Source organism: Cnephaeus nilssonii (assembly GCF_951640355.1).
Source record: "Cnephaeus nilssonii genome assembly, chromosome: 6".
NCBI lineage: Eukaryota > Metazoa > Chordata > Mammalia > Chiroptera > Vespertilionidae > Cnephaeus > Cnephaeus nilssonii.
In genome coordinates this window covers 87,677,545-87,703,844 of record NC_137077.1, presented here as the reverse complement: position 1 = coordinate 87,703,844, position 26,300 = coordinate 87,677,545, and the positions used below count along the sequence as shown (strand labels likewise).

The window sequence follows — 26,300 nt, the reverse complement described above, 5'->3', positions numbered from 1 at the left end:
AAAGCAATTTATAGATTCAATGCAAATCCCATTAAAATATCAAAGGCATATTTTGCAGACCTAGAAAAAACTCTCCAAAAATTCATATGGAATAAAAAAAGATCCTGAATAGCCACAGCAGTCCTGAGAAAGAACAAAGTTGGAGGGATCACAATACCAGCTATCAAGCTATATTACAAAGCCACTGTTCTCAAAACTACCTGGTACTGGCACAAGAACAGACATAGACCAATGGAACCAAACAGAGAACCCAGAAATCGACCCTAGCCATTATGCTCAATTAATATTTGATAAAGAAGGAAAGAGCATACAATGGAGTCAAGACAGTCTCTTCAATAAATGGTGTTGGGAAAATTGGTCAGATACATGCAAAAAAATGAAACTAGACCACCAACTTAGTAGTAAACCATACACAAAAATAAACTCAAAATAGTTAAAGGACTGAAACATAAGACAGGAAACCATAAAAATCTTAGAAGATTCCATAGGCAGCAAAATATCAGACATATGTTATAGCAATATCTTTACTGATACAGCTCCTAGGGCATTGGAAACTAAGGATAAAATAAACAAATGGGACTACATCAAAATAAAAAAAACTTCTGCACAGAAAAAAAAAATCAACAAAATGACAAGAAAGCCCACTGTGTGGGAGAACATATTTGCCAATGTTATCTCAGATAAGGGTTTAATCTCCAAATTTTACAGGTAACTCATACATCTTAACAAAAGGAAGATAAACAATCCAATAAAAAAAATAGGCAAAGGACCTAAATAGACACTTTTCAAAAGAGGACATACAGGAGGCCCAGAGACATATGAAAACATGCTCAAAGTCACTAATCATCTGAGAGATGCAAATCAAAACTATAATGAGGTACCATCTCACACCTGTCAGAATGGCTATCATCAACAAATCAACAAAGGACAAGTGCTGGGGAGGATGTGGAGAAAAAGGAACCCTCGTGCACTGCTGGTGGGAATGCAGACTGGTACAGCCACTGTGGAAAACAGTATGGAGATTCCTCAAAAAATTAAAAATGGAACTCCCATTTGACCCAGTAATCCCACTTCTGGGAATATATTCCAAGAAACCAGAAACACCAATCAGAAAGGACATACGCATCCCTATGGTCATAGCAGCACAATTTACAATCGCTAAGATTTGGAAACAGCCTAAGTGCCCATCAGCAGATGAGTGGATTAAAATATGGTGGTACATCTACACAATGGATTACTACACTGCTATAAAAATGAAGGAACTCCTACCATTTGCAACAGCATGAATGGACCTGGAGAGCATTATGCTAAGTTAAATAAGTCAGTCAGAGAAAAAGATAAATATCACATGATCTCACTCATATATGGGATATAATGAACAACTTATACTGATGAACAAAAACAGATCCAGAGACAAAGAAACACTGAACAGACCTCCAACCTCAGAGAGAAGGCAGGGGAAGGGTGGGGGGGCGAGCGGGCTAGAGATCAACCAAAGGACTTGTATGCATGCATATTAGCATAACCAATGGACATGGACAATGGAGTAGTGGGGGCTTGTCCTGGGGGTTAAGGGTGGTGGTGGGCGGGGGCGGTCAATCAGGGAAAAAGGAGACATTTGTAATACTTAAAAAAAAATTTTTAAAAATCGCCCTGGCCAGTTTTGCTCAGTGGATAGAGCAGCGGCCTGTGGACTGAAAGGGCCCAGGTTTGATTCCTGTCAAGGGCATGTACCTTGGTTGCGGGCACATCCCCAGTAGGAGGTGTGCAGGAAGCAGCTGATGGATGTTTCTCTCTCATTGATGTTTCTAACACTCTATCCCTCTCTCTTTCTCTCTGTAAAAAAATCAATAAAATTTAAAAAATCACAAAATGAAAGCAAAGGTAGAAATAAAAAATAAAATCATCATGATTTCTAATCTAAAAAAATTATCATTAATTTGCTAATGTTTCCCATTATGAAGCTGTTAAGACCATATCAACAAATAAGTAAAAAGTAGAAAAAGTAAATTAAATGCCTGTACTGCTAATTTACACATTTGTATTAAGAGAGTAATGAAATCTTAATACAACCATTCTTATCATTCCAGCATATTTCCTTTCAGTCTTTTTTCTTGTACTTCTGTTTAGTTTTCTTGTCTTAGTTTTCTTTTTCTGATCATTTCCTTACTTTCTGCTATTACAAGATGCTTCAGGTTCATCTTGTATTTTTCCTGTTCCAGAATCAATCATTTCTCTAAGATACATTGGTCCCTTGCATTGGAGAATGTGGGCAATGGGTACTGGTTTTCTTTCAAACATTGCTGTAGTCAATGTCATGTATTGGGATATGGGGCAGTTCCCACATGGATTCTAAGCTATGCTCATTGTTAGGTTTAGCCATTTCTGGACCCATCTGGCAAAGTGGTAGAGTAGGTTACCAGGAGTCTGCTAAAGACGAGATGCCTCCTGGGAAAGAACTCGTGCTAAGGAAAGGTGTCAGGTACACAAATGTGTACAATTGCACAGTCCTCATCTGAGGGAGAAGTGATTCTGTCTAGGTGTGATAGTGACATCTGGATTATCTCTGACTCAACATTCCTCCCATTACACATTGAATTTGTGTCCTAGGGAGAAAAAAGGCTGTCTGTGGTTAGAAATGGAGTTATTTTCACTACAAACTTTTTAAGGCAATCAGATACAAGATAGATTGGCTTTGATGTTCACTACCCCCAACTGTTTCCTCCCAGCACAGGATATCTCCCAGTCTTTGGCACCTCTAAGAGGCCTGTGAGTACATCCTCAGAAACAGGAGCCTGGGCATTTCACAGAAGGAGCAGGGTGGGCTGTAAGAGTTTGCTGTGTTTGGAGAGACCACCTGCTGGTGGAGGTAAGGAGGAAAAGGGTAAGATGCTGCATGAAGCCTGGTTGCCCTACTTCTGAGACCCCACAGGGGATTTTTCAGAAATGTGTAAGGAGTCTTTGCAGAGGCTTAGAATCCTATAACAGCAGACATAGAAGGGTCAAATAAATTTGGGCTGTCACTATGTCACTAGGATGCTAATTAGACCCATTTAAGAAGCTCGGGCTACCTGCACAATTTACTTAGCATTTTCTTATAAGAAGCTCTTCATGTTGCAATATGACCTTCAAAACCTTTTTAACAGAAACAACATAAATGATGATATAGAATTTTTATCAAACATGACACCCTTTACAAAAGTTTCTCCTTTAAACTTCACAACAACTCAGTAAAGGAGAGTGTTATATATTCCCATTTTGCCGATAAAGAAAATGAGGTTGAGGTGAAATAACTTACCTTAGTTTATCTGGCTACCAGTAACAGAATCACCATCTTACTCTACGTTCACTCTTTCTCCAACAGTCTCTCCTTGCTGCCCATAATATTCTACAGAGTGGAGGTACCATAATTTAGCTAGTCATCAATGCATTATAAATTATTTAACCATTCCCTGTGGTTATACTTTAAGTCAGCTTATTATTTTTGTACAGTTATAAACAAATATGAAGTGAACAGATGTTATTATTTTTATGCCAGTCCCCACCTCTACATTCTGATCACCCTGAACTATTTGTCCTAATTAAGATGATTTGTAGCTTCTTATTCCTATAACCTTCCTTATACTTGCTCCTTCTGCTGGAGAAACTGAAAATTACATACCGTTCAAGATGCCAAATACTCAGGCTGAATGGTCATTTGCCCTTTTGTGGCACCTGGCCTATGTTGGTGCCTCCTACATTTTCTAATCACATTTACTCTAACTGTGAATCAGTCAATTTCTTCCATGGCTTTGTGGGGCAGAGATGTAGGCTTATTCATATGAGGCATTTGTTAAAATTAAGACACCTAGGTCTCATAATAGACCTACAGAATTACAATCTGTAGACTTAGGAGTTGGATATTTGCATTTTTACCAAGCTACCGTTGTGATTTTTTACCAACTTGAACATTTGAGGACCACTGCCCAGTGTTCTGAGCAGTGAATGGTGCCTGGGAGGGCACTTAGTAATCCCACAGACAATTATGTGGCTCCTTTAGAGCAAGTGAAGACTACAGGGAAAGAAACACTTGCTAGTATCTCTAGCTGAGATCATGATGCACATTTTTATAAAGTATTCTATTTATTTTAAATAGATAATTCTTCTAGAATGATACACACTTAAAATATATAAGAAATTGTGCAGTTCATGGACAACAGGGGGGTGGGGGCATATGTGGGGAGGGGTTTGGGATGGGAATGGGGGGATGACGACAATTATGTGATACCATAATCAATAAAGAAATTAAAAAAAAAAGAAATTGTGCAATGAAAAGCCAGTCTACTTCCCACCTCTATCTCTCAGTTTATCAACTCTTGTCACCCACACTATTCTTTTGTGTATTTTTAATAAAGTGATCTACTTTAACCATAAGTTTGTTTAGGGTAGGGATAATGCTTTCTTTAAAAATAAAACTTTTAATTTTGAAATAATTATAGATTTACAAAATTTTGCAAAAATAGTACAGAGAACTGCTGTGTACCCTTCATACAGTTTCCTCCAATGGATATATTTTATTTAACTATTAGAGGCCTGGTGCATGAATTCGTGCATGGGTGGGGTCTGGCTGGCCCACCTCAATGGGAGCTGATTGGTTGGGGGGGCCGATCGGGGCCCCAATTGGGCCAGTTAGCCCCCACAGTAGGCATCATAGCGACCGGTCATTCCGGTCACTTGGCTTTTATATATATAGATAGTTTGATAGTAAAGCCAGAAATTTTATGTTGATTCTGTGTATAGTTCTCTGCCATTTTATCACACAGGTAGATTTATGCAACCACTGCTATAATCCAAATATTTCAGCACTATTCCATTACTAGTATCTCTATATATAAGAACCTAAGTGACCATTACGATTGGATGACTGGATGACCGGACAGTAGCTATAATGTGCACTGACCTCCAGGGGGCAGATGCTTAATGCAGGAACTGCCCCTGGTGGTCAGTGCACTCCCACAGCTAAACTCCCTCAGCCAGCCAACCTCCCGCAGTCCCTCCCCTCTGGCCAGCCAGCTGTGATCGGGACTGGGTGAGATGGCCCCAATTGCTGGGAGGGACCCCACCTGTGCACTGGGCCTCTAGTGCGTATATAACTTAGCACAGTCTACTAGTGTCATCATTTTACTAGTTTAGATAAAACATAGAAACTATATTTGCCTTTAAGCCCCTTTACCCTCTCCCAGTTATAATGCAACTGTCTCAAATATCTCTTCTACATACTTTGAGAACCATATCAGACAGTGTTGTGATTTTTGTGTCAACTGTCAAACATAATTTAGAAAACTCAAAAGGAAAAGGAAAGTCTTCTTATTTAGTCAGAATTTTACCTTTTCTATTGTTCTCCATTTCTGGACTAGAGGCCTGGTGCACGAAATTCATGTACGGGAGGGGGGGTTGTCCCTCAGCCCAGCCTGCACCCTCTCCAATCTGGGACCCCTTGATGGATGTCCGAAAGCCCGTTTAGGCCCGATCCAGGTAGGATCGGGCCTAAACGGGCAGTCGGACATCCCTCTCACAATCCAGGACTGCTGGCTCCCAACTGTTCGCCTGCCTGCCTTCCTGATTGCCCCTAACCGCTTCTTCCTACCAGCCTGATCACCCCCTAAACACTCCCCTGCCAGCCTGATTGATGCCTAATTGCTCCCCTGCCAGCCCAATTGCCCCTAACTGCCCTTCCCTGCAGGCCTGGTCCCCCCCAACTGCCTTTCCCTGCAGGCCTGGTCGCCCCCAACTTCCCTCCTCTGCCGGCTTGGTCACCCCTAACTGCCCTCCCCTGCAGGCTTGATCGCCCCTAACTGTCCTCCCTTGCAGGCCTAGTCCCTCCCAACTGCCCTCCCCTCTGGCCATCTTGTGGTGGCCATCTTGTGTCCACATGGGGGCAGCCATCTTTGACTACATGGGGGTAGCCATCTTGTGCATTGGAGTGATGGTCAATCTGCATATTAGTCTTTTATTAGATAGGATAAAGGCCTGGTGCACGGGTCGGGGCCGGATGGTTTGCCCTGAAGGATGTCCCGGATCAGGGTGGGGGTTCCCTTGGGGCGTGGGGCAGCCTGGGCGAGGGGCCTGTGGTGGTTTGCAGGCTGGCCATGCCCCCTGGTGACCCAAGTGTAGGCCCTGGTATCTGGGGTTTATTTATCTTCTATAATTGAAACTTTGTAGCCTGGAGAAGAGCCAAGCCTTCTGCTTGCTTTGTGGCAGCAGCCATTTCTGTTGGGATTTATGTATCTTCTATAATTGAAACTTTGTAGCCTTAAGTGGAGGCCAGCCAGGGTGTGTGGAATGCTTGGCTTCCTCCATCGCTGGGGGCAACCCTAGCCTCCTGCTCTTTCCAGCTCCGTGGCTGCTGCGATTTGTTTGGATTTATGTATCTTCTATTATCGAAACTTTGTAGCCTTGAGTGGAGGCCTAGGCCGGCAAGGGCAGGCAGAAAGCTTGTCTTCCTCCATTGCCAGGGAAACCCAAGCCTGCTCTCTGTGGCCGTAGCCATCTTGGTTGGCTTTATTTGCATATTTGCTCCTGATTGGCTGGTGGGCGTGGCTGGTGGGCATGGATGGTGGGTGTAGCGGGGTAATGGTTAATTTACATATTACTCTTTTATTAGATAGGATGTTCCAAGATTCCTTCTTTTGTCATTTGTTCATTTTGAAAAATTTCTGTAGGCTTTCTTTTATTTATTTATTTTTTTAATTACCTTATTGATTAAGGTATCACATATTTGTCCTCAAACCCCCACCCCCCATTTCAATCCCAAACCCCTCCACACGCATGCCCCCACCCCCTGTTGTCCGTGATCACTGGTTAGGCCAGTGATGGCAAACCTATGACACACGTGTCAGCACTGAAAGGTTCCAGGTTCAATTCTGAGGCGGCCGCATGCCGAGGATGAAACATTTGCTGCTCCTGAGGATGAAACATTTGCGAAATAATGTTTTTTCCTCAAAGAGACACACTACTGGAGTTATGCTCAGTTTTATGGGGAAGTTTGACACACCAAGCTCAAAAGGTTGCCCATCACTGGGTTAGGCTCATATGCAAGCACACAAGTCCTTTGGTTGATCTTTCTCCCTTATCCCCACCCTCCCCTACCTTCCCTCTGAGGTCTGACAGTCTGATTGATGCTGTTCTTGTTCTTCAGTCTATGTTGTTCATCATTTCCCCTAGATGAGTGAGCTCATGTGATACTAGGAATACACTTATAGGAACCGAAAATGAGACAAGCAATAATGGTTATGCTGAGAAGCAAATGAATCAGTCTATAGTGAGTTTCTTTCTGGGCCAACAGTTTTTTTGAGTCCCAATTTCTATGTCAAACAGTTCTTTATGTGTACATAACAGCAATGATATTTCAGTTCTGGATGGTGGACAAATGGTGGTAATGCAGGTCCGACCCTCTCTGGTTTGGTCCTGGGCAATCTGCAGTGACGCACATCTGCTGACTGTTAGTATGGCAAGGCATCGTCAGCGTCTTCCATCTCTGGACTGTTTCTCTTCTGTCTTCATGGCTGGAGCACTCTTGTCAATTCCTCTCTATTGCAGGAATCCACATGGTCTCGGAGTTGTTTTCTGAAAATATACAAACATATTCTCGACCAAAAGTTAATAAAGGAATATTTTCTATAAATTTGACTTGAGATCCTTTTTCATTTTTTTGCCCAAATGATTTTCCTTTGGCTTGTTTTGACACCATGTGTATTTTTCATGGGTGTCTCTCTGTTAGCATTATAAATGAAAGTTAATTTTCTAAAGTAAAAATTTTCTAGATGTAATTTACTTACAAGATATTTTTCCTTACATGATATTCTTCTACTATCCCCCCTTTTTTGGTTTAAATATTAGGAGGCTTTTGGAAATTTTATGCTGTAATCTTGATAGCTTTAACCCTTTGCACTCGCTTGCTTTTTTCTTGATTCCTTTATTCTACTCGGGATTTAATTTTTTAAATACCCCAGATTTTACAAAGCACGGCAGTAAGATAAAAAACTGGAGTTTCTTTTCATACAAACTTATTTATTTAGATTTTTTATATTTCAAATTATTGATATATTCAAAGAGTATAAAAAGAGCTGCTACCGATGCTAACCGTGTCGAGTCACACTCGACATCAGAGTGCAAAAGGTTAAATTTTACTTTTTTGCACTAAAATGTGACTGCTTTAGGTTCATTGCATTTTACGCAATTTTACCATGAGATGAACTACCAATAAAAATTTTAATTAACACTTTAGGAACAGCTTTTTTGTCCAGTACAATTGATTTTTCTAGAATATTCGCTTATTTCGATTGGCCAATTTAAATTAGTCTGAAAACTTGACTACTATTTTACTGTCAAATTTAATACTCTAACAACCATCTTATTTTACCCTGTAAATATTAGTGGAGAGGATTATTTGCCTTCTTGAGTAGGCCCTGAGCATTCCTGGTGCTAGGCTGGATTTAGAAATCAAAGACCCCAGTTCCCTGCATCATGGGTACAAGACATCTGCATCAAGTCTTATTGCAGTGAGAGGGCATCTGCTGTCGGCCAAGTCTCTGTTACCTGGGTCCGGATTTGAGCTGGGCATGGGAAGCAAAGCAGCCATGGGGGCAGGAGACCTCCCTCAGCAGGGGTGAGGGTTCAGGCCCCTGCAAACTTGGGAGGGTGAAGGTCTGTGCCCCACCTCTGTTGACCCCCAAGTTCTCTCCTGATGGCCCCTTTGCGCCTGTGCCTGTCTTACGTTATTCCTTCCCTGAGGAATCTTACCTGTCTCTGGCTAACCAGCCATCCTCTGGGGCCAAGCAGGGTGATGTGAGGTTTAGTTCTGTCTCCTTGGTCGCCTTCTGTAGGCTTTCTTTTAGAGTAGATCTACATCAAACGCTCTTAATTTTCTTTTGTCTGAGAATGGCTTGATTTCCTTCATTACTGAGGGATATTTTTGTTGGATAGAGGACTCTGGGTTGACCTTTTTTTCAGCACTTGGAAATGTAATATTTCCTTCTGGTCTCTGTGATTTCTGGTCAGAAATCTGAAGGGAAAGCAGAGGACAGAGACAAATAAATTAGAATTAATTTTTGTTTGTTTGCTTGCTTGGGTTATTTTTATGCTCTTGCTGTCTGTTATTTTTCTACTAGAGGCCCGGTGCACGGATTCATTCATCGGTGGGGTCCCTAGGCCTGGCCTGCACCCTCTTGCAATCCGGGACCCCTCAGGGGATGTCAGAGAGCCGGTCTTGGCCTCATCCCCACAGGCCAAGCCAAGAGTTGTTTTCAGCCTGATCCCCGCAGGCCAGGCTGAGGGACCCCACTGGTGCACGAATCTGTGCACCCAGCCTGTAGTATGCATATAAGATCTTTGGTTAATCTCTTTCCCCCGTCCGCCTCCCCGCTTCTCTCTGAGATTCATCAGTCTGTTCCATGTTTCCATGCCTGTGGTTTCTGCTCTTGCGTTGAGTGTCTGCCCCTTGTGGTCAGTGCACATCATAGCTACCAGCTGGTCACTTGCTTTTTGAATCTGTAGATTTATGTCTCTTGCCAACTTATTTCTTCAATTTCTTGTTTAGCCTCACATTTCCCCTTTCCCTCTGAGACACTGATGAAACACTAAATCTTTTACTATATTCTCAAGTTCTTGAGGTTAATCTATACTTGCTCTGTTGTTCAGGTTGATAATTTCTACTGTCCTTTCTGTTTTCTAATCAAGTTCCCTGATTCTTTTCTCTATCTCTTTCATTTTGCCTTTGAAGCTTCTCCAGTGATTTTAAAATTTTATTTATTGTATTTTCAATTATAAAATGTTCATTTGGTTCCTTTTTATGTTTTCTATTTTATTTCCTTAGACTTTATATTTCTTTGCTGAGACATTTTTTTTCATTTGTTCCAAGTATGTTGATAACTGCTTATTGAAGCTTTTTTTTTTTTTTTTTTTTTTTTTAATGATGGCTGCTTTGCAATCCTCATTAGATAATTCCAACATCTTTGTCATATTGGTATTGGTATCATTCAAATTGAGATTTTCCTGGTTCTAGGTATATCAGGTTATTTATTATTGCATCCTCGACCTTCTGAGCATTATGTTGTGAGACTCTGTATCTTAATTAAATCTTCTGTTTTAGCAGGACTCCCTGACACTGTTTGGTGGGGAAATGGAGATGCCTCCTTGTTGCTGTCAACTGGGAGTGGAAGTCAAGGTTTCCCACTTTGCCTCCATTGACACCTGAGGGTAGGAGGAAGTACAATTTCTGCTTGTGGGGAAGGAAGTTCAGGTTCCCCACTAGGCCTCTGCTGACACCAACTGGCTAAGGGAGGAAGGGCCACTTCATTACTGTTTCCTTACTGACATCCTGGGGGGCATGGATAAAAATTATGGTTCCTTCTTAGGCCACCATCCTAGAGGGGATGAAGGAAGGGGCACCTTGTCATAGCTGGGGGAGAGGGTGGTAGTCGAGACTTCCCACATGGGATGGATGGGTGTGGTATAACAGGTTTGTAAGTGGTGTTTGGCTGGAGTAGAGCAGTTATTGTCTGAATGTTTTCCACCTTGCTAGGCTGCCCCTGTCCTGTTCCTTTGTCTAGAGAGAACAGGATTTTCTTTGGGGCTTTTATTGTCTTTTCCTGTTGGCATTTATAGTGTGGTAACTTACTCAGCATTCAGTCTAGGATATATTAGGCTAAAGGAAAACGCAGGGAACTCACCACTATGTTGTTCCCATAGCCCCTTTCTCCACCTTTCAGTCTTCACGTTTGTTTTATTTCTAGAACCCAGAGGTTTTAGTTGCCTTCAGTGGGGAGAAGTAGAGATAAATGGTCTACTCCATTTCAAGTGTTAAATAGACATAATCATACATTTTAAATTTATTTTGACTCTGATTAGTAGGTGAGGGCATGGGAAAACAGATATAAAAAACTCTAACATTTTATTATTATGTTTTGTTCTACCTGCTTTTTCTAAAATCACATCTCTGCACTTTAATCTAAATGTCTGCCCCAACTCTTACTGATTTGGAGACCTAGTAAGGAGTGCCAGAAGCTGGGACACAGTGAGAGAGATGATTCTGGAGGGACCCAACACTAGACTTAGAACTTTAAATTTTTGGCTCTGGGGAACAATTTCCAGTGTTTAATCTATAACGATGGCAATTAAATGATTTGTCCAAAACATATAGTGAGTATGAGGTGTGGGAGCCGAAGAGTTAGTGGAAGCTGGAGCAGGGTGGAACTGAAACCAGACCATCAATGGGTCCCAGCTGCCTGTCACTACTTGAGCAGATTAAGCAGAGTCAGGGTTGAACCATATATGAGCGTTTATTCCAAGAATGCTGGCAGTGTGATAGAGCAGCAGGTCATCCACAAAAATCTGCTCTCCCATCTCCTACTAGCTGGCTGGTTACATAGGAATAAGGAATAAAGGCTGCATGCAAGGGGAAAGGGAGGGGGTGGCTGCAGGGTCCGTGGTCCCTGTCTCCTTGCAGGATATTTAAGAGAATGGTCAGCATTCCTGAGGCAAACTCCCAGAGGACAACAGGGTCCAGGCACAGCAACCAAACCAAAACTATCCTGTCCTTTGTCTGTTCTCAAAGTGCATTTTCTTTTCTGAGCAATGGACCCATCGGGGTGCCAAGGTGTTTCTTATCTCTTTACAGTTCTATTTTTCTCCTTGCAGCACATCCTCCAGTTTCCCAGGGTCTGTAAGAAAACTTCTTAGCTATAGTTAGTAAGGTGAATACTCATTACACAATTGTGGCTCTATTCTTATTACGTGCCCTTCCCCACCATCAGAATCTCAGGGAGCAGAGCTGTGTGCAGATAGCTAGCAGAGGGCAAGGATCAGTGAAGCAGGGCCATCGCCTGGGGCTCACCTCCACCTTAGAAAGCTTTCCTCAAGTTTGTTGACTTTGACTTCGGAGACAGTGCAAAGTGTACCCAGGGAGCCTGCCAGTCATTGGGTGGCTGCCATGACATACTCCACACCTGACACTGTGCAGGGAGAAGCCAGGCAGCCTGTGCCAGCTTTTCCAGTCGGAGAACATCTGGTTCGGCAGGCAGGGTGTCATCTCTGCACCCAGGAGACGAGGCTCAGCTGATTCTGATCCTTAGCTTGCCCGAGCAGTGACACTCAGCCCAGCAGAGAGCGGCAGAACCAGAGTCGAAGTATGATGCTCAGGAGACATCTCTGCAAAATTCTCTGCATTGGACTGACTCTCATTATTGTCTACAATCTCGTCCTGGTATTTTATGCCAAGATGACTTTACAAAAGTTGATTCTGGGTGGTGTCCGAAAGGAGCTTTACTTGCCTCTGTCTGAAAGGAACGGGACAGTGATGAAGAGACTCTCTCACCTGGAGTCGGAGTTGCAGCGTCTGAGTAAGTTTCTAAGTCACTTGGAGGGGATGGTGTGTGTGTGTGTGTGCGTGCACATGCTCGTGCACACTTAGGGACTCTTAGAAGAAAGGGGTGTGGAGAATAAAATGAGTAAGAGTTCATGTTTTTATCTCTCAGTTGCTCAATTTAGCATCTGACATTGAATTCTATGCCTCCAAATGGGCAGTAAGTGTTGAGAATTAGTGGGAATCCGAGCTGTCAGTATAAGAAAACATTCAAACCTTTAAAGGATTTTTGCGAGTTTATTTGAGCCAAACTGTCAACAATTGCCGGGAAGAAGAATCTCAGCATATTGAGCTAATGCTCTGAAAAATGGTGGCTTTTCACTTGTATAAATTTCATCAAAGGAGGAGACGTAAGTGGGTTACATGAAATCCATTGGTGATAGATTAGGGAAGTGGGAGAAAGCAAAGCAGAGAAACCTCTGGATTGGATACAAAGCGAAGTGATAGACATGTGCTTCTTTTACATAGGTGGGTGGGTACAGTACAGTTAACAGTAGACAACACGATAACAATAACAATTTGTGGTTTCTGCCCTGGTGTCCTCGTTAGTTGTGCCCTGAAGGGTCCAAAAAAAGGGAAGTTACAAGTTACCCTGACATTCCACAGGTATGGTATCTTAGATGTAAAAAGACAATAGGCTCAGAAAGATTGAAGTTGATCTTTGTCGGGGAAGATACTGGCCTAGGACAGGAATACCCACTATAAACTGCTTTTTAATGAAAGGTTTTAATTTCAGACCATGCTTCGTGGTTACTTTAGGTGTCTTAGTTTGCAAGGCCTCCATGCAGGCCTTCCCTGAGCTAGTCAGTTAGCATGTGGGCCTTTTTCATCCACATGATGTGAGTGGTGTGTGTGTATGCTGGCACACACTCATGATCACAAGCACATACATGCAGGCAGGAAAAGGCTCAGACAAACACTCCCAGAGAGGCTCAGGACTCTTCCGCACAGCCCTGCCCTTAGGGCTTTGTGTGGCAGGGCTGACAAACGGAGGTAACAATCTCTGGGGCTAAGGCCTCATTTCCATTTTGCCGTGAGCTGCTGTCAGGGACTCCTGGGGGCTTGTTGGAGGACCTGAGGTGGAGCCCTGATGTGACATGCTGATTGAGAGGCCTGAAGCCAGCACTTATCTCTCCCAGTGAGGCTCCTGGCCTGGGAGTAGAGAAGATGAGAAGATACCTGCCAGCGTCCCACAGCTGTGAAATCCATGCAGGGTCACATATTAACCTCTTTCTTTTATTGAGGTGTAATTGTCCTTTAGCATTATGTTAGTTTTAGGTGTACAGTGTAATGATTCAATTCTTGTACTAACTGTGAATGACCACACCCGCCACCACACATAATGACAATTTTTTTTTTTTTCCTGTGATGAGATCCTCTAAGGTCTACTCTCTTAGCAACTTCAAGTATACAGTGCAGTGCTATTAACTGTAGTCACGATGCTGTATGTTACAAGACATCTCAGGACTTACTTATTTTATAAATGGAAGTTTGTACCTTTTGACCCCTTTCACAACATACCGACTCCCCTCCCCCCCCCAACCTCTGACAACCATCAATCTGTTCTCTGTAACTATGAGCTTGTTTCCCCCACTTTTAGATCGACATATATGTGAAATTAAATGGTGTTTGTCTTTCTCTTTCTTACTTATTTCACTTAACATAATGCCCTTAAAGGTCTACCACATTTTAACCTCTTCACATGAATTCTGAGGCTTGCTTTTGATTCTGACTCTAACCCCTATGAATTTTATGTGTCTCAGCATCTGACTCCAGTGAGGGAAGCAGGCATGTTTACCCTGATCCCTGTCATTGCAGGGATCAAATGCCTGCACCCCTGAAGGGAGGTTGAATGTATGAGCAGGGAAATGGCTGCAGAGATGCGTGGTTGTGTGCATGTGGGGGCTGGCGGTGGAGAAAGTGTCTTTTAATATAAAAACTGAACATTGCCCAGGTTCAGGGCGAGGCAGAGGGATAGATGGAAGGACAGAAGGGAGGATAAAAAGTAAAGGACTAAATCAGGAAAAGAGAGAGAGAAAAAGAGGACAATAGAGGACTAAAGAGATGAGGACAAAAAAGGAGCAAAAAGCAAAAGCCTAGAGCAGTGGTTCTCAACCTTTCTAATGCCGCGACCCTTTAATACAGTTCCTCATGTTGTGGTGACCCCCAACCATAAAATTATTTTCGTTGCTACTTCATAACTGTAATTTTGCTACTGTTATGAATCATAATGTAAATATCTGTGTTTTCTGATGGTCTTAGGCGACCCTGCTAGCGGTTCTCAACCTGTGGGTCACGACAGATACTTACATTACGATTCATAACAGTAGCAAAATTATAGTTATAAAGTAGCAACGAAAATAGTTTTATGGTTGGAGGTCACCACAACATGAGGAACTGTATTAAAGGGTCGTGACATTAGAAAGGTTGAGAACCACTGGTCTAGAGCAAGGGAATGAAAGAATGTACAGTAGGTCCTTGGGTTACGTCGGAGATCCGTTCCTACAGCACCACGTAACGCGGTTTTCTCCGTAAGTCGGAACCCACCTACATAAGCACCTACGTCACTCACATGGAGCACACACACAGCAGTAATGAAGTGAAACAGTAAAAAAGATTTAAAAGAAAGATAACAATTCCTGACCTTTACTTGTGATAAATAAATAATAAAAAACATAAAGCACATATGTACATACGTCGAAATGATGAAACTTTTTTTTAAATATAAATAAATGGGAGATGGCGACGTAACCCCGAAATGTCGTACGTTGAGTCTGACGTAACCCGAGGACTGTCTGGTATGTGGAGACAAGACAGAAAAGAAGAAAATGATGTGGATGGGCATAGAAAAAAGGAATCATAAAGCACCATAGCACCTTCTACATCTTCCCTGATAAGAGTCTTCATATTTTATTGTGGTATAATTTTTCTGGAAGGCATGTTTCATGGGGGCTGGTTTCAGGGATGTCGCATAGAATATCTTACCACTTAATCTCCTGTGTCTGGCACATAGAAATTAAATGGATGAGTAAATGAATGTTGGAAAAAGAGGACAGAGGACAAACAGACAGGGATGGAGGGAAGAGTGATACACGGTAAGAGAATAATGAAACAAATAATATTGTCACTCTTTTTTACTTTATTTATTTATTTATTTATTTATTTATTTATTTAAGGTATCCCAATTACTTTATTGATTAAGGTATCACATATTTGTCATCAACCCCCTCCCCCCGTTCCCTTCCCAACCCCCCCCCCTCCCACACGCAAGCCCCCCTCCCCCTGTTGTCCATGATCACTGGTTAGGCTCATATGCAAGCACACAAGTCCTTTGGTTGATCTATTTCCCTTGTCCCCACCCTCCCCTACCTTCCCTCTGAGGTCTGACAGTCTGATCAATGCTGTTCTTGTTCTTCAGTCTATGTTGTTCATCTTTTCCCCTAGATGAGTGAGCTCATGTGATACTAGGAATACACTTATAGGAACCGAAAATGAGACAAGCAATAATAGTTATGCTGAGAGGCAAATGAATCAGTCTATAGTGAGTTTCTTTCTGGACCAACAGTTCTTTTGAATATTGTCACTCTTGGAAGCCCTGGCTTTGAGCACATCTGACTGGGTTGGACATTGACTTGCAAATATGCTCAGTGTAGTGTCACCAAGAGGATGCCTATGTACCTGGGCAATCACTGTCATTCCTTGATAGAATACCTAGACCACACCACCACTCACTCACCCAACCCCAGGGCTCAGCCACCTCGGGCCTTAAAGTGGCAGGAGTTCTGTAACCAGACAATCAATGGGCCTGTGCCTCCTGTCACTACTTGGGCCAATTAGGCAGAAACAGGGTTGACTTATATATGAGCGTTTATTCAATACTGCCGGCAGCATGGGAGAGCAGCAAGTCATCCACAAAACTCTGCTCTGCACCCCACCATAAGCCAGCTGCTTATATTGGGTAGGAGGACAAATATTACATGGGGAAATAGGCAAAGGGTATGCCAAATAGGCAATTAACAGGTAAGCAGGCTGGAGGTTTGCAGAGGCCCATAGGTATGCAAAAGGATGGGATCTTCAAAGGGCTTAGTGATATGCAAGGGTGGGGGATCTTCAAAGAACTGGCGATTCTGGTTTCTACCAGAAAGTTGTTCATGTTTGCATGATAATAGGCAGCTCCAAATGGGGAGGATAGGGCTGCATTTGCAGGTGAGTTCCGAGGTCCAGAGTGCAGCTGCCAGCCAGGTTAGAATGTGCCTTCTTTAATCAGAATAAAACAGTCACGGTTAACAGAGCATGACTAATATTTCTTATAATTCTAGCTGGTTCCCCAACATTCTATTTCTGCCCATATCAGTTCTGCCTGCAGCTGGAACACATTATACCTCCACAAGTCATCTGGAGCCACCCGTGTACTTCCCTTTTCTTCTGCAATGACCAGTTCCTCTTTTTCTTATTATTCTTGATGCTTCCCACACTTTAGAATGATGTGGTGTCAGGCACTCCCTACCAGCTGAGATGAATTTCAAAATGTCTTCTGGACCCTGTTTCCAGATCACAAAGGCTCTTTCCTGAAGGGTTTCCTGAAATGAAGTCTGTTCATTATGCTGCATCCTGGTTGCTCATCGCCTCCAGGAAGTCCAGAGGATATCATAACTCAATAAGGATGTTTAGACACGGATGTAAACTATCATACAGAACAAAAGCAAACACCTAATGATAATGATACCCCTATAGCAGAGGATTTGATGACTCTGAATGAATCTTTTGGAACCTCCCCAGGGCGTCTTAAAGGCTTCTGCACAATGGTGACATTGGGTGTGGCCCCTTTGGATCCTGGAAAGTTTCTGTATAAACTGGAAATGGTCTAGTGGCACTGTATTCATCCTGTGGACTCTGCACTTCCGTATTCAAACTGACTCTAGGGTGTCCCAGTCCAAACAATCTCCCAACTGGCAGCAATGAATAAGAGAGGAAAATCCCCAAAGAGGAGCACAGGAGTTAAAAGGAACAGAGAACTCAAAGCTACCCTGTGACCCCCCTATGCTTAGTACAGAAGAGTTTGAATAAAAATACTATTTAATTTGGAATATTGTAAAATTTCTGCTCTCACTTTGATTGTCTACCTGAGCAAATATGCAGGGTATTCACATGAGCTTTCTTTGAAAGACACTCCATTTATATTTGTTCATTCTGAGTTTTCTTTGACCCTATTTATTTATTTATTTATTTATTTATTTTGCCTTAAGCACTTCTGTAATTGATTCTCTTTCTTCTTGGGCCCGGTTTTGCTACCTTCCAAACATGTCCTCCTCCCACTTGTGGACTTTCCTGCTTCCCTAAAATTCAGCCCATGTTCTGCTCACAAAGCCATGTGCTGTGCCTGGGGCTGCATCTGCCCAGAGGCAGTTTACACAGTGAGATGTGTCCTGGCCGAGCTGGTAATCCCTGGGCTGCAACTATAAAAAAAAAAAAGGGGGGGTGATTCTTTCAACTTGCAAGAAAATATACTACATGGGCTAGAGGTGATCCTATCTGTCTGGTAGGAATGCAGTATGGGTTTAAGGGAAGATTAGTGGGAGCGAAGTGGGTCCCCATGGTGGAGTATCTCGGTGACCACTTTGGGATTTGATGCTGAGGAGTGTCATTGTCAATATTGAACTTGGGAACAATTAATGGGCTCTAGGTTTGGTCTGATCTCAGAAAGGAGAGAGTCAGACAGCTATGATGATAGTGCTTTACCTTATCGTGTAAACCTGGCTGCCCTCTAGCATTTCTTCTGTTGACCTCCCTGACAAGTTTCCTCACTCATTACAGACTTTGCCATGGCTTCTGGTCCAGTCTTTGGCTCTGCCCCAAATCCTGCTATCACCCTGGGCCACTGCAATGTCCTGTGGATGACCCATTCAACAGCTCTGCCTTCCCATCGATGTAGTTCATTACCTCCTTCCCATCTTCCCATACTTCTATGGTGTATGTTGGACTTTGTCATCATCCAGAACTGCTCACCTGTGAAATGACAAATTCAAGCTGTCCTTTGCTGATCACAAGTTCATGACTACAGCATATTCCCTCAGTTGTTCTCTGTAACAGTACCATTTCTCCAGCTTTTCTTTGCCACGATCCACAACTCCGTTGCATACTTGTTCTATTGCACCCTCCTAAGGACCCCCCCCCCCCCCAACATTGTGTGAAATCAATTGTCAGTCTTCGCTGTGCCTTCACCCAAGGGCTGAGCAACTGCTGGAAAAATTCCCATAACTGAGCCACTTCACACTCACGGCCCTGCCTCAGCCAGCCCTCTACTAGGCCCTCAGTACTCTGTTTCACGATTAAATTCTCACTCCCATTTCTTAGCATAAAAATTTTAAAAAGTTTTCCACTCTTCTCAATATCCTTCCTCACCTCTCCCCCATGCCTAAGTAGAGGAAATAGAGAAACCAGAGAAAAGAGAAAATAGCCAAACTTTATTGTGCGCTAGGCTCTGTCATAAGCACTTCACAGGCATTAAGCCACATAGTTATCACTGCAATGCTCTGAGGTACTTGGTAAATCTATGGCACCAAGAAGAGAAAGACCCTGGCCAAGGTCACACAGCTAGGAAGGAGTAGCCACTGATAGTGTAGTGCAGTGCTTCTCACATTTTATTGTATAAAAGAATTACTCATTGATTTTGTTAAAAGTGCTGATTCTGGCCCTAGCTGGTTTGGCTCAGTGGATAGAGTGTCAGCCTGAAGACTGAAGGGTCCCAGGTTCTATTCCGGTCAAGGGCACATACCTTGGAGCCTACAACTCCTCTCTGACCTGGGCCCTGGTCAGGGCTCATGCAGAAGGCAACCAATTGACGTGTTCTCTCACATCGATATTTCTCTCTGTCTTTCCCTCTCTCTTTCACTCTTTCTAAAATCAATGGAAAAATGAGGATTGAAAAAAAAAAAAAAGTGCTGATTCTGGCATCTTTCCTTATCCCTGTCTGACCCTGAGATTCTGATTTAGTTGATTTGGGGATAAGCCTGTAGATCTGCATTTTAAAATAGTCCAACAGATGATTCTGATGTAAGTGGTTCTCAGGCCTTATTCTGAAAAAGGGTTCGCTATGGTCAATACATTTCTCAGATGCCAGTTCCTGGAGGAACTGTGAAGGCTTGGGACTTGGGATAGACAAGTTCTGATGGAGCTGAAAGGAGAGGTGTGTTCCAGTGCATGCCTCATCAGGACAGCTTGGCACAGCTCCGACAAGTTCCTTGACATATCGTATCCTCTGGGACAAGAGCTGGTCAATTTCAGAATTTGGAGAGGAAAACATTGTAGTGAAATTTGAATGCAAAGCAGTGCCCAGGTAGCTAAGGATTGGCTGAAATGTTTTCTCCCCTGCCCTTCATTTGCAGAAGAAAGTATGAAATTGGCTATGAGGCAACAAGAAAATGTGGACAACTCACTGGAAAGGGTGAAAGATGAACAACCTGTTCAAATGGCAGTGGAAGCCAAGGCAAGCGAGACAAAGAAACACAGACCCAGAGAGAAACTCTTCCCAAACTCACCGCTTTTCAAGCAATGGGGTGAGGATCTCTCTGAGGCCCAGCAGAAAAGGGCCGAGGACCTCTTCCAGAAGTTTGGTTACAATGTTTACCTCAGTAACCTGCTGCCCCTGAACCGGTCCATCCCAGACACGCGGCATTCCAGGTAGGATGTACAAGGTTGGGCTTCCTAGGAACCTCACTTTAATTTGGGGGGATGAACTTTGGGAGAGTGAAAAGGCAAGGATTGAAAAGTGGGTTGGAGGAGTGGAAAATTGGTGGGGAAGGGTTCAGGGCATAGAATGTTCTAGCAGGCTGTCTGAACAGACTTCTTGTTGTTTTTAATTTATTTTTCAATTACAGTTTACATTACATATTATTTTGTATTAGAGGCCCGGTGCATGAAATTTATGCATGGGGGGAGGGTGTCCCTCAGCCTGGCCTGTTTCCTATCCAATCCGGGACCCCTAGGGGGATGTCCAACTGCCAGTGGGATCGGGCCTAAACCGGCAATCGGACATCCCTCTCGCAATCTGGGACCGCTGGCTCCTAACTGCTCACCTGCCTGCCTGCCTGATCACCCCTATCCCCTCTGCCTGCCAGCCTGATGCCCCTAACCCTAACCTTAAGCCTAAGCCTAAGCCTAAGCCTAACCCTAACCCCTAACCCTAACCCTAACCCTAACCCTAACCCTAAACCCTAACCCTAACCCTAACCCTAACCCTAACCCTAACCCTAACCCTAGGATTGTTTAAATGGGGGGGGGGGAAGCATTTTTCATCAGGAGGAGATGCTCTTGGCAGACAAAAACACATAATCCCTATATCTGGACTGATAGTCAGCCATATGCACTATACTGCCAAACCAGTCATTAAAAAATTGAACCGCTTTCTTACACCTTACACCAAACAGCTGTTGCCCTTAAAACCCTTCCTCAGGCCCCGCCTTAGGTTCTTCCTTCGCAGTTCACCTAGATTAGGTTCTGATTGGTTGGTTTCTATGCCAGTCAGCGTCAAAAGCTCCACCTCCTAGGCATCCATTGGCTCCTCGCACTTCACCCAGATTTGGTTCTGGTTGGTCAGTGTCAAAAGCTCCGCCTCCTAAGCAGCCATTGGCTTCTTGTAGTTCACCAGATTTGGTTCTGATTGGTCGGTGTTTATGCCAGTCAGTGTCTCTGGGCCTATCAATGGGCCTGATCAGAGAGGCAGAGCTGATCAGCAGCCCCAGCGGAGGCCCGAGAGAAAGAGAGGCGTGGCTTCTGGCCAGGCCTGGAGCGAAAGAGAGAGGCAAGTGCTGATCAATAGCTGCCACAGAGGCTACAGATCATACCCTACTTTTCTCTCCAGGTCTCTCTTCGAGCCTGATCCGCAGCCCCCTCTGTAGTCAGTGCTGGTTCTCCATGGCAACCCAGCACTGACTTCCAGTTGGTCGAGCTTTTGGTTGTTTTGGATGTTACGGACCCTGGGTTTTTATATATTAGGATACCACCTCTTTTTTATTCATTTGTCTCTTGTTGGGCAGTTAGGTTGCTTCCATATCTTGGCTATTGTAAGTAACACTACAATGAACATAGGAGTACATATATTCTTTCAAATAGGTGTTTTAAGTTTCTTTGGATATATACACAGAACTGGAATCACTGGGTCATAAGACATTCCATTTTTAACATTTTTGAGGACCCTCCATACTGTCTTCCATAGTGCTGTACCAATTTGTATTTCCACCAACAGCAAACAAGGGGTCCCTTTTCTCCACCAACACTTGATTGTTGATTTATTGATGACAGCCATTCTGACAGGTGTTAGGTGATATCTCATTGTAGTTTGTTTAATTATTTGTTTATAATTTTTTTCAACCACAGTTTACATTGAATACCATTCTGCACCAGTTTCAGATATACAGCAAAGTGGCTAAAAAAAATTCATTCTTCATTGTGGTTTTAATTTTCATTTCTCTGATGATTAGTAACACTGAATATCTATTCATATGTTTATTGGCTATTTGTGTGTTCTCTTTGGAGAAGCATCTATCCAGGTCCTTTGCCCATTTTTAAATTGGATTGCTTGTTTTTTGTTGTGTTGAGTTGAATGAGTTCTTTATAAATTTTGGATATTAACCCCTTATCAGATATATCGTTGGTGAATATGTTCTCCCATTCAGTAGGTTGTCTTTTTGTTTTGTTGATGGTTTCCTTTGCTGTGCAAAAAAATTTTAGTTTGATGTAGTCCCATTTGTTTACTTTTTCTTTAGTTTCCATTGCCTGAGGAGATATGTCAGAAAAAAAAATTTGTGGGTGAGCCCTGGGCCCCGGGTCCGGGCGAGGCCGCGGGCCCCTGGAGCCGGGTGAGCCCTGGGCCCCGGGTCCGGGCGAGGCCACGGGCCCCTGGAGCCGGGTGAGCCCTGGGCCCCGGGTCGGGGCGAGGCCGCGGGCCCCTGGAGCCGGGTGAGCCCTGGGCCCCGGGTCGGGGCGAGGCCGCGGGCCCCTGGAGCCGGGTGAGCCCTGGGCCCCGGGTCGGGGCGAGGCCGCGGGCCCCTGGAGCCGGGTGAGCCCTGGGCCCCGGGTCGGGGCGAGGCCGCGGGCCCCTGGAGCCGGGTGAGCCCTGGGCCCCGGGTCGGGGCGAGGCCGCGGGCCCCTGGAGCCGGGTGAGCCCTGGGCCCCGGGTCGGGGCGAGGCCGCGGGCCCCTGGAGCCGGGTGAGCCCTGGGCCCCGGGTCGGGGCGAGGCCGCGGGCCCCTGGAGCCGGGTGAGCCCTGGGCCCCGGGTCGGGGCGAGGCCGCGGGCCCCTGGAGCCGGGTGAGCCCTGGGCCCCGGGTCGGGGCGAGGCCGCGGGCCCCTGGAGCCGGGTGAGCCCTGGGCCCCGGGTCGGGGCGAGGCCGCGGGCCCCTGGAGCCGGGTGAGCCCTGGGCCCCGGGTCGGGGCGAGGCCGCGGGCCCCTGGAGCCGGGTGAGCCCTGGGCCCCGGGTCGGGGCGAGGCCGCGGGCCCCTGGTGCCGGGTGAGCCCTGGGCCCCGGGTCGGGGCGAGGCCGCGGGCCCCTGGAGCCGGGTGAGCCCTGGGCCCCGGGTCGGGGCGAGGCCGCGGGCCCCTGGAGCCGGGTGAGCCCTGGGCCCCGGGTCGGGGCGAGGCCGCGGGCCCCTGGAGCCGGGTGAGCCCTGGGCCCCGGGTCGGGGCGAGGCCGCGGGCCCCTGGAGCCGGGTGAGCCCTGGGCCCCGGGTCCGGGCGAGGCCGCGGGCCCCTGGATCCGGGTGAGCCTGGCCCCGGGTCCGGGCGAGGCCGTGGGCCCCTGGATCCGGGTGAAGCAGTGCCCCTGGGTCCAGCCGAGACCAAACCAGAGGGAGTCGGACCTGCATTACCACCATTTGTCCACCATCCAGAGCTGAGGGGTCAGTGCCGACATGTACTCATAGGGAACCGGTGGACATTGATATTGGGTCTCAAAAGAACTGTTGGTCCAGAAAGAAACTCACCACAGACTGATTCATTTGCCTGTCAGCATAACTATTATTGCTCGTCGCACATTCAATTCTTATAAGTATATCTATAGTGACACATGATTTCGCTCATCTAGGGGAAATGATGAACAACATAGACTGATGAACAAGAACAGAACCAGAAACAAGGAGGCATCGATCGGACTATCGGGCCTCAGAGGGAGGATAGGGGAGGGTGGGGGGAGGGGGGAGAGATCAACCAAAGGTCTTGTGTGCATGCATATGAGCCTAACCAATGCTTAAGTTCAACAGAGGGTTGGGGCATCCAAGGGGAGGGGTGTGGGATGGGAATGGGGGGATGAGGACAAATATGTGACACCTTAATCAATAAAGAAATTTAAAAAAAATAAAATAAAATAAAAAATGCAAAAAAAAAAAAAAAGAAAAGAAAAAATAATTTGTTCTGAGAAATGTCAGAGATTTTACAGCCTATGTTTTCTTCTAGGATTTTTATGGTTTCAAGTCTTACATTTGTCTTTAATCCATTTTGAGTTTATTCTTGTATATGGTGCAAGATGGTGGTTTAGTTTCATTTTTTTCTTGTATTTGTCCAATTTTCCCAGCACCATTTATTGAAAAGATTGTCTTTACCCCATTTTATATTTTTGCCTTCTTTGTCAAATATTAATTCACCATATAGGCATGGGTTTATTTCTGGACTCCCTATTCTGTGTGGTTTTTTAAAAAAATTATTTCTTTATTTTTAAAAAACTTTATTGTTAAGAGTATTACAGATATCCCTCTTTATCACCTCACTAGAGGCCCGGTGCATGAAATTTATGCACGGGGGTGGGGTGGGGTGGGGAATGACCCGCAGCCTGCCTACACCCTCTCCAATCCAGGATCCCTCTCACAATCCGGAACCACTGGCTCCTAACCGCTCACCTGCCTGCAAGCCTGATGCCCCTAACTGCTCCACAGCCAGCCTTATGGCCCTAACTGCTCTCCCCTCCTGGCCTGATCGCCCTAACTGCCTATCTGTTTTCCCCTCCTTGCTTGATACCCCTAACTTCCTATCTGCTCTCCCTTCCTCTCCGCGCCCTTCAGACCCCCGGCGCAGGTGTTCTGAGAGCTCTCCGCTGCAGCCCTGCCTCCATCCTGATTGGTTGTTATGTGATGGAATCCTGGACAATTTGCATATTCCTTTATTATTAGTATAGATTGTTCCCCTCCACCCAGTTTCTGCCCCACCCAAGTCTATGAACATGGGAAATCTTTCCATTTATTTAGTTATTTTAAAATTTCTTTTAACAATGCTTTAGGTTTTCAGGTCTTTTTAAAAAAATTATTTTTATTGATTTCTGAGAGAAAGGTAGAGGGAGAGATAGACACATCAATGATGAGAGAGAATCATTGATCGGCTACCTCTTGCAGGCCCCACTTTACTGGTATTTTGTGTGTGTGTGTGTGTGTGTGTGTGTGTGTGTGTGTGTGTGTGTGTGTGTATTTGGATTACTGTCTGAGATTACTTGCTTTCAGCCTAAAGAACTTATATTTCTTGTAAGGTGGGTCTGCTACCAACAAATTCAGTGTTTATCTGCCCATGTCTTCATTTCATCTTCATATTTGAAAGATATAAGATAAAAGATGCTTGGTTGATTTTTTTTTCCTTTCAACACTTACAATATGTCATCCCACTGCCTTCTGGCTCTATTGTGTCTGGTGAGATGCCAACTGTTAATATTATTGGAGATCCTTTGTAAGTGTTGAGGTATTTTCTTGTTTCTTTCAAGATTTTCTTTTTAACTTTGGCTTTCAGCATTTGGACTATGAGATATACATCTGGGTGCATACCTCTACCATTACGTACTTGTGGTTCATTGAGCTTCGTGGATATGCCTAGAAGTTTTTGAGTATAAATATTTCTTTTAGAAGTTATGAAATATATATTTTGCAGTTTCATCTTTGATGCCAACACCAATTGACTGGTAGTGACTCCCTGGTGTACTGTTGCAGGTAGATTTTGAGACCGTGGTCAAAGGCATGAGTGCCATGATCTGTTAGAGATGCCTGCCATCATGCAAGGGGAGAATGGGAGCATGTGTGCCAGTATTTGCCACTTGTGTATTAGGAGTCGAGTAAGATATAATACACTTTCTTCTGTACCAGTTACATAACTTAGGTCTTTAGGTATGGGATCAGTTGGTTACTTAAGCTTACTTGTACTTATTTAATTTTGGAGCATTCATACTTAATTCCATTAGGGACTAACTCATGAAACTGCTTGTTAGAAAGTATTATTGTGGATAAAAAAATATGCATGAATCACTTATCCTTATATACTTGATTAACATCTGAGTCACATCTGATACTTATAAACCAAATGAGTATTCTTATTCTCTGATGTACATAAAAAATTTATGTGTTTTAGACATATATGGATTTCAGAGCTAAAGCATTCTGAAAACCACTATGTTTAGAGAACTATAGAAAGGCCACTCCATTAACTGTCTTTGAGGGAGAAGTGATTTAGTGAATCCTAGCTATGACAGAATCTTGAATTATCCTATATAATAAGACCCTAATATGCAAATCAATCAAACGGTGGAACAACCAGTCGCTATAATGCGCACTGACCACCAGGGGGCAGATGCTCAATGCAGGAGCTGACCCCTGGTGGTCAGTGCACTCAGCCAGAAGCTGGGCTCATGGCTGGTGAGCACAGCGGTGGTGGTGAGATGGGAGCCTCTTCTGCCTCCACAGCAGCACTAAGGAGCAGTGAGCAGGCAGGCAGTAAGGAGCGAGGGGTCCCAGACTGTGAGAGGGCACAAGCCAGGCTGAGGAGCCCTCCAGAGTGCAGGAATTTTGTGCACCAGGCCTCTAGTCTATAATAATAAAAGTATAATATGCTAATTAGACTGGATGTCCTTCTGTACGTCCTTCTGGACGACCTTCTG

The 26,300-nt window shown here is 44.5% G+C and overlaps 1 protein-coding gene across 1 annotated transcript in view; it reads left to right on the top strand.

The window, feature by feature from the left end:
* Nucleotides 1-12,166: 12,166 nt before the first annotated feature.
* GALNT8 (polypeptide N-acetylgalactosaminyltransferase 8) overlaps nucleotides 12,167-26,300 on the top strand; it is a gene marked incomplete at both ends in the record, with an annotated part of 53,002 nt that continues 38,868 nt past the window's right edge. Inside the window, 2 exons of the mRNA XM_079775746.1 lie at nucleotides 12,167-12,377; nucleotides 19,786-20,080. Coding sequence (XP_079631872.1) covers nucleotides 12,167-12,377; nucleotides 19,786-20,080 — 506 coding nt within the window. The remainder of the gene's footprint in view (nucleotides 12,378-19,785; nucleotides 20,081-26,300) is intronic.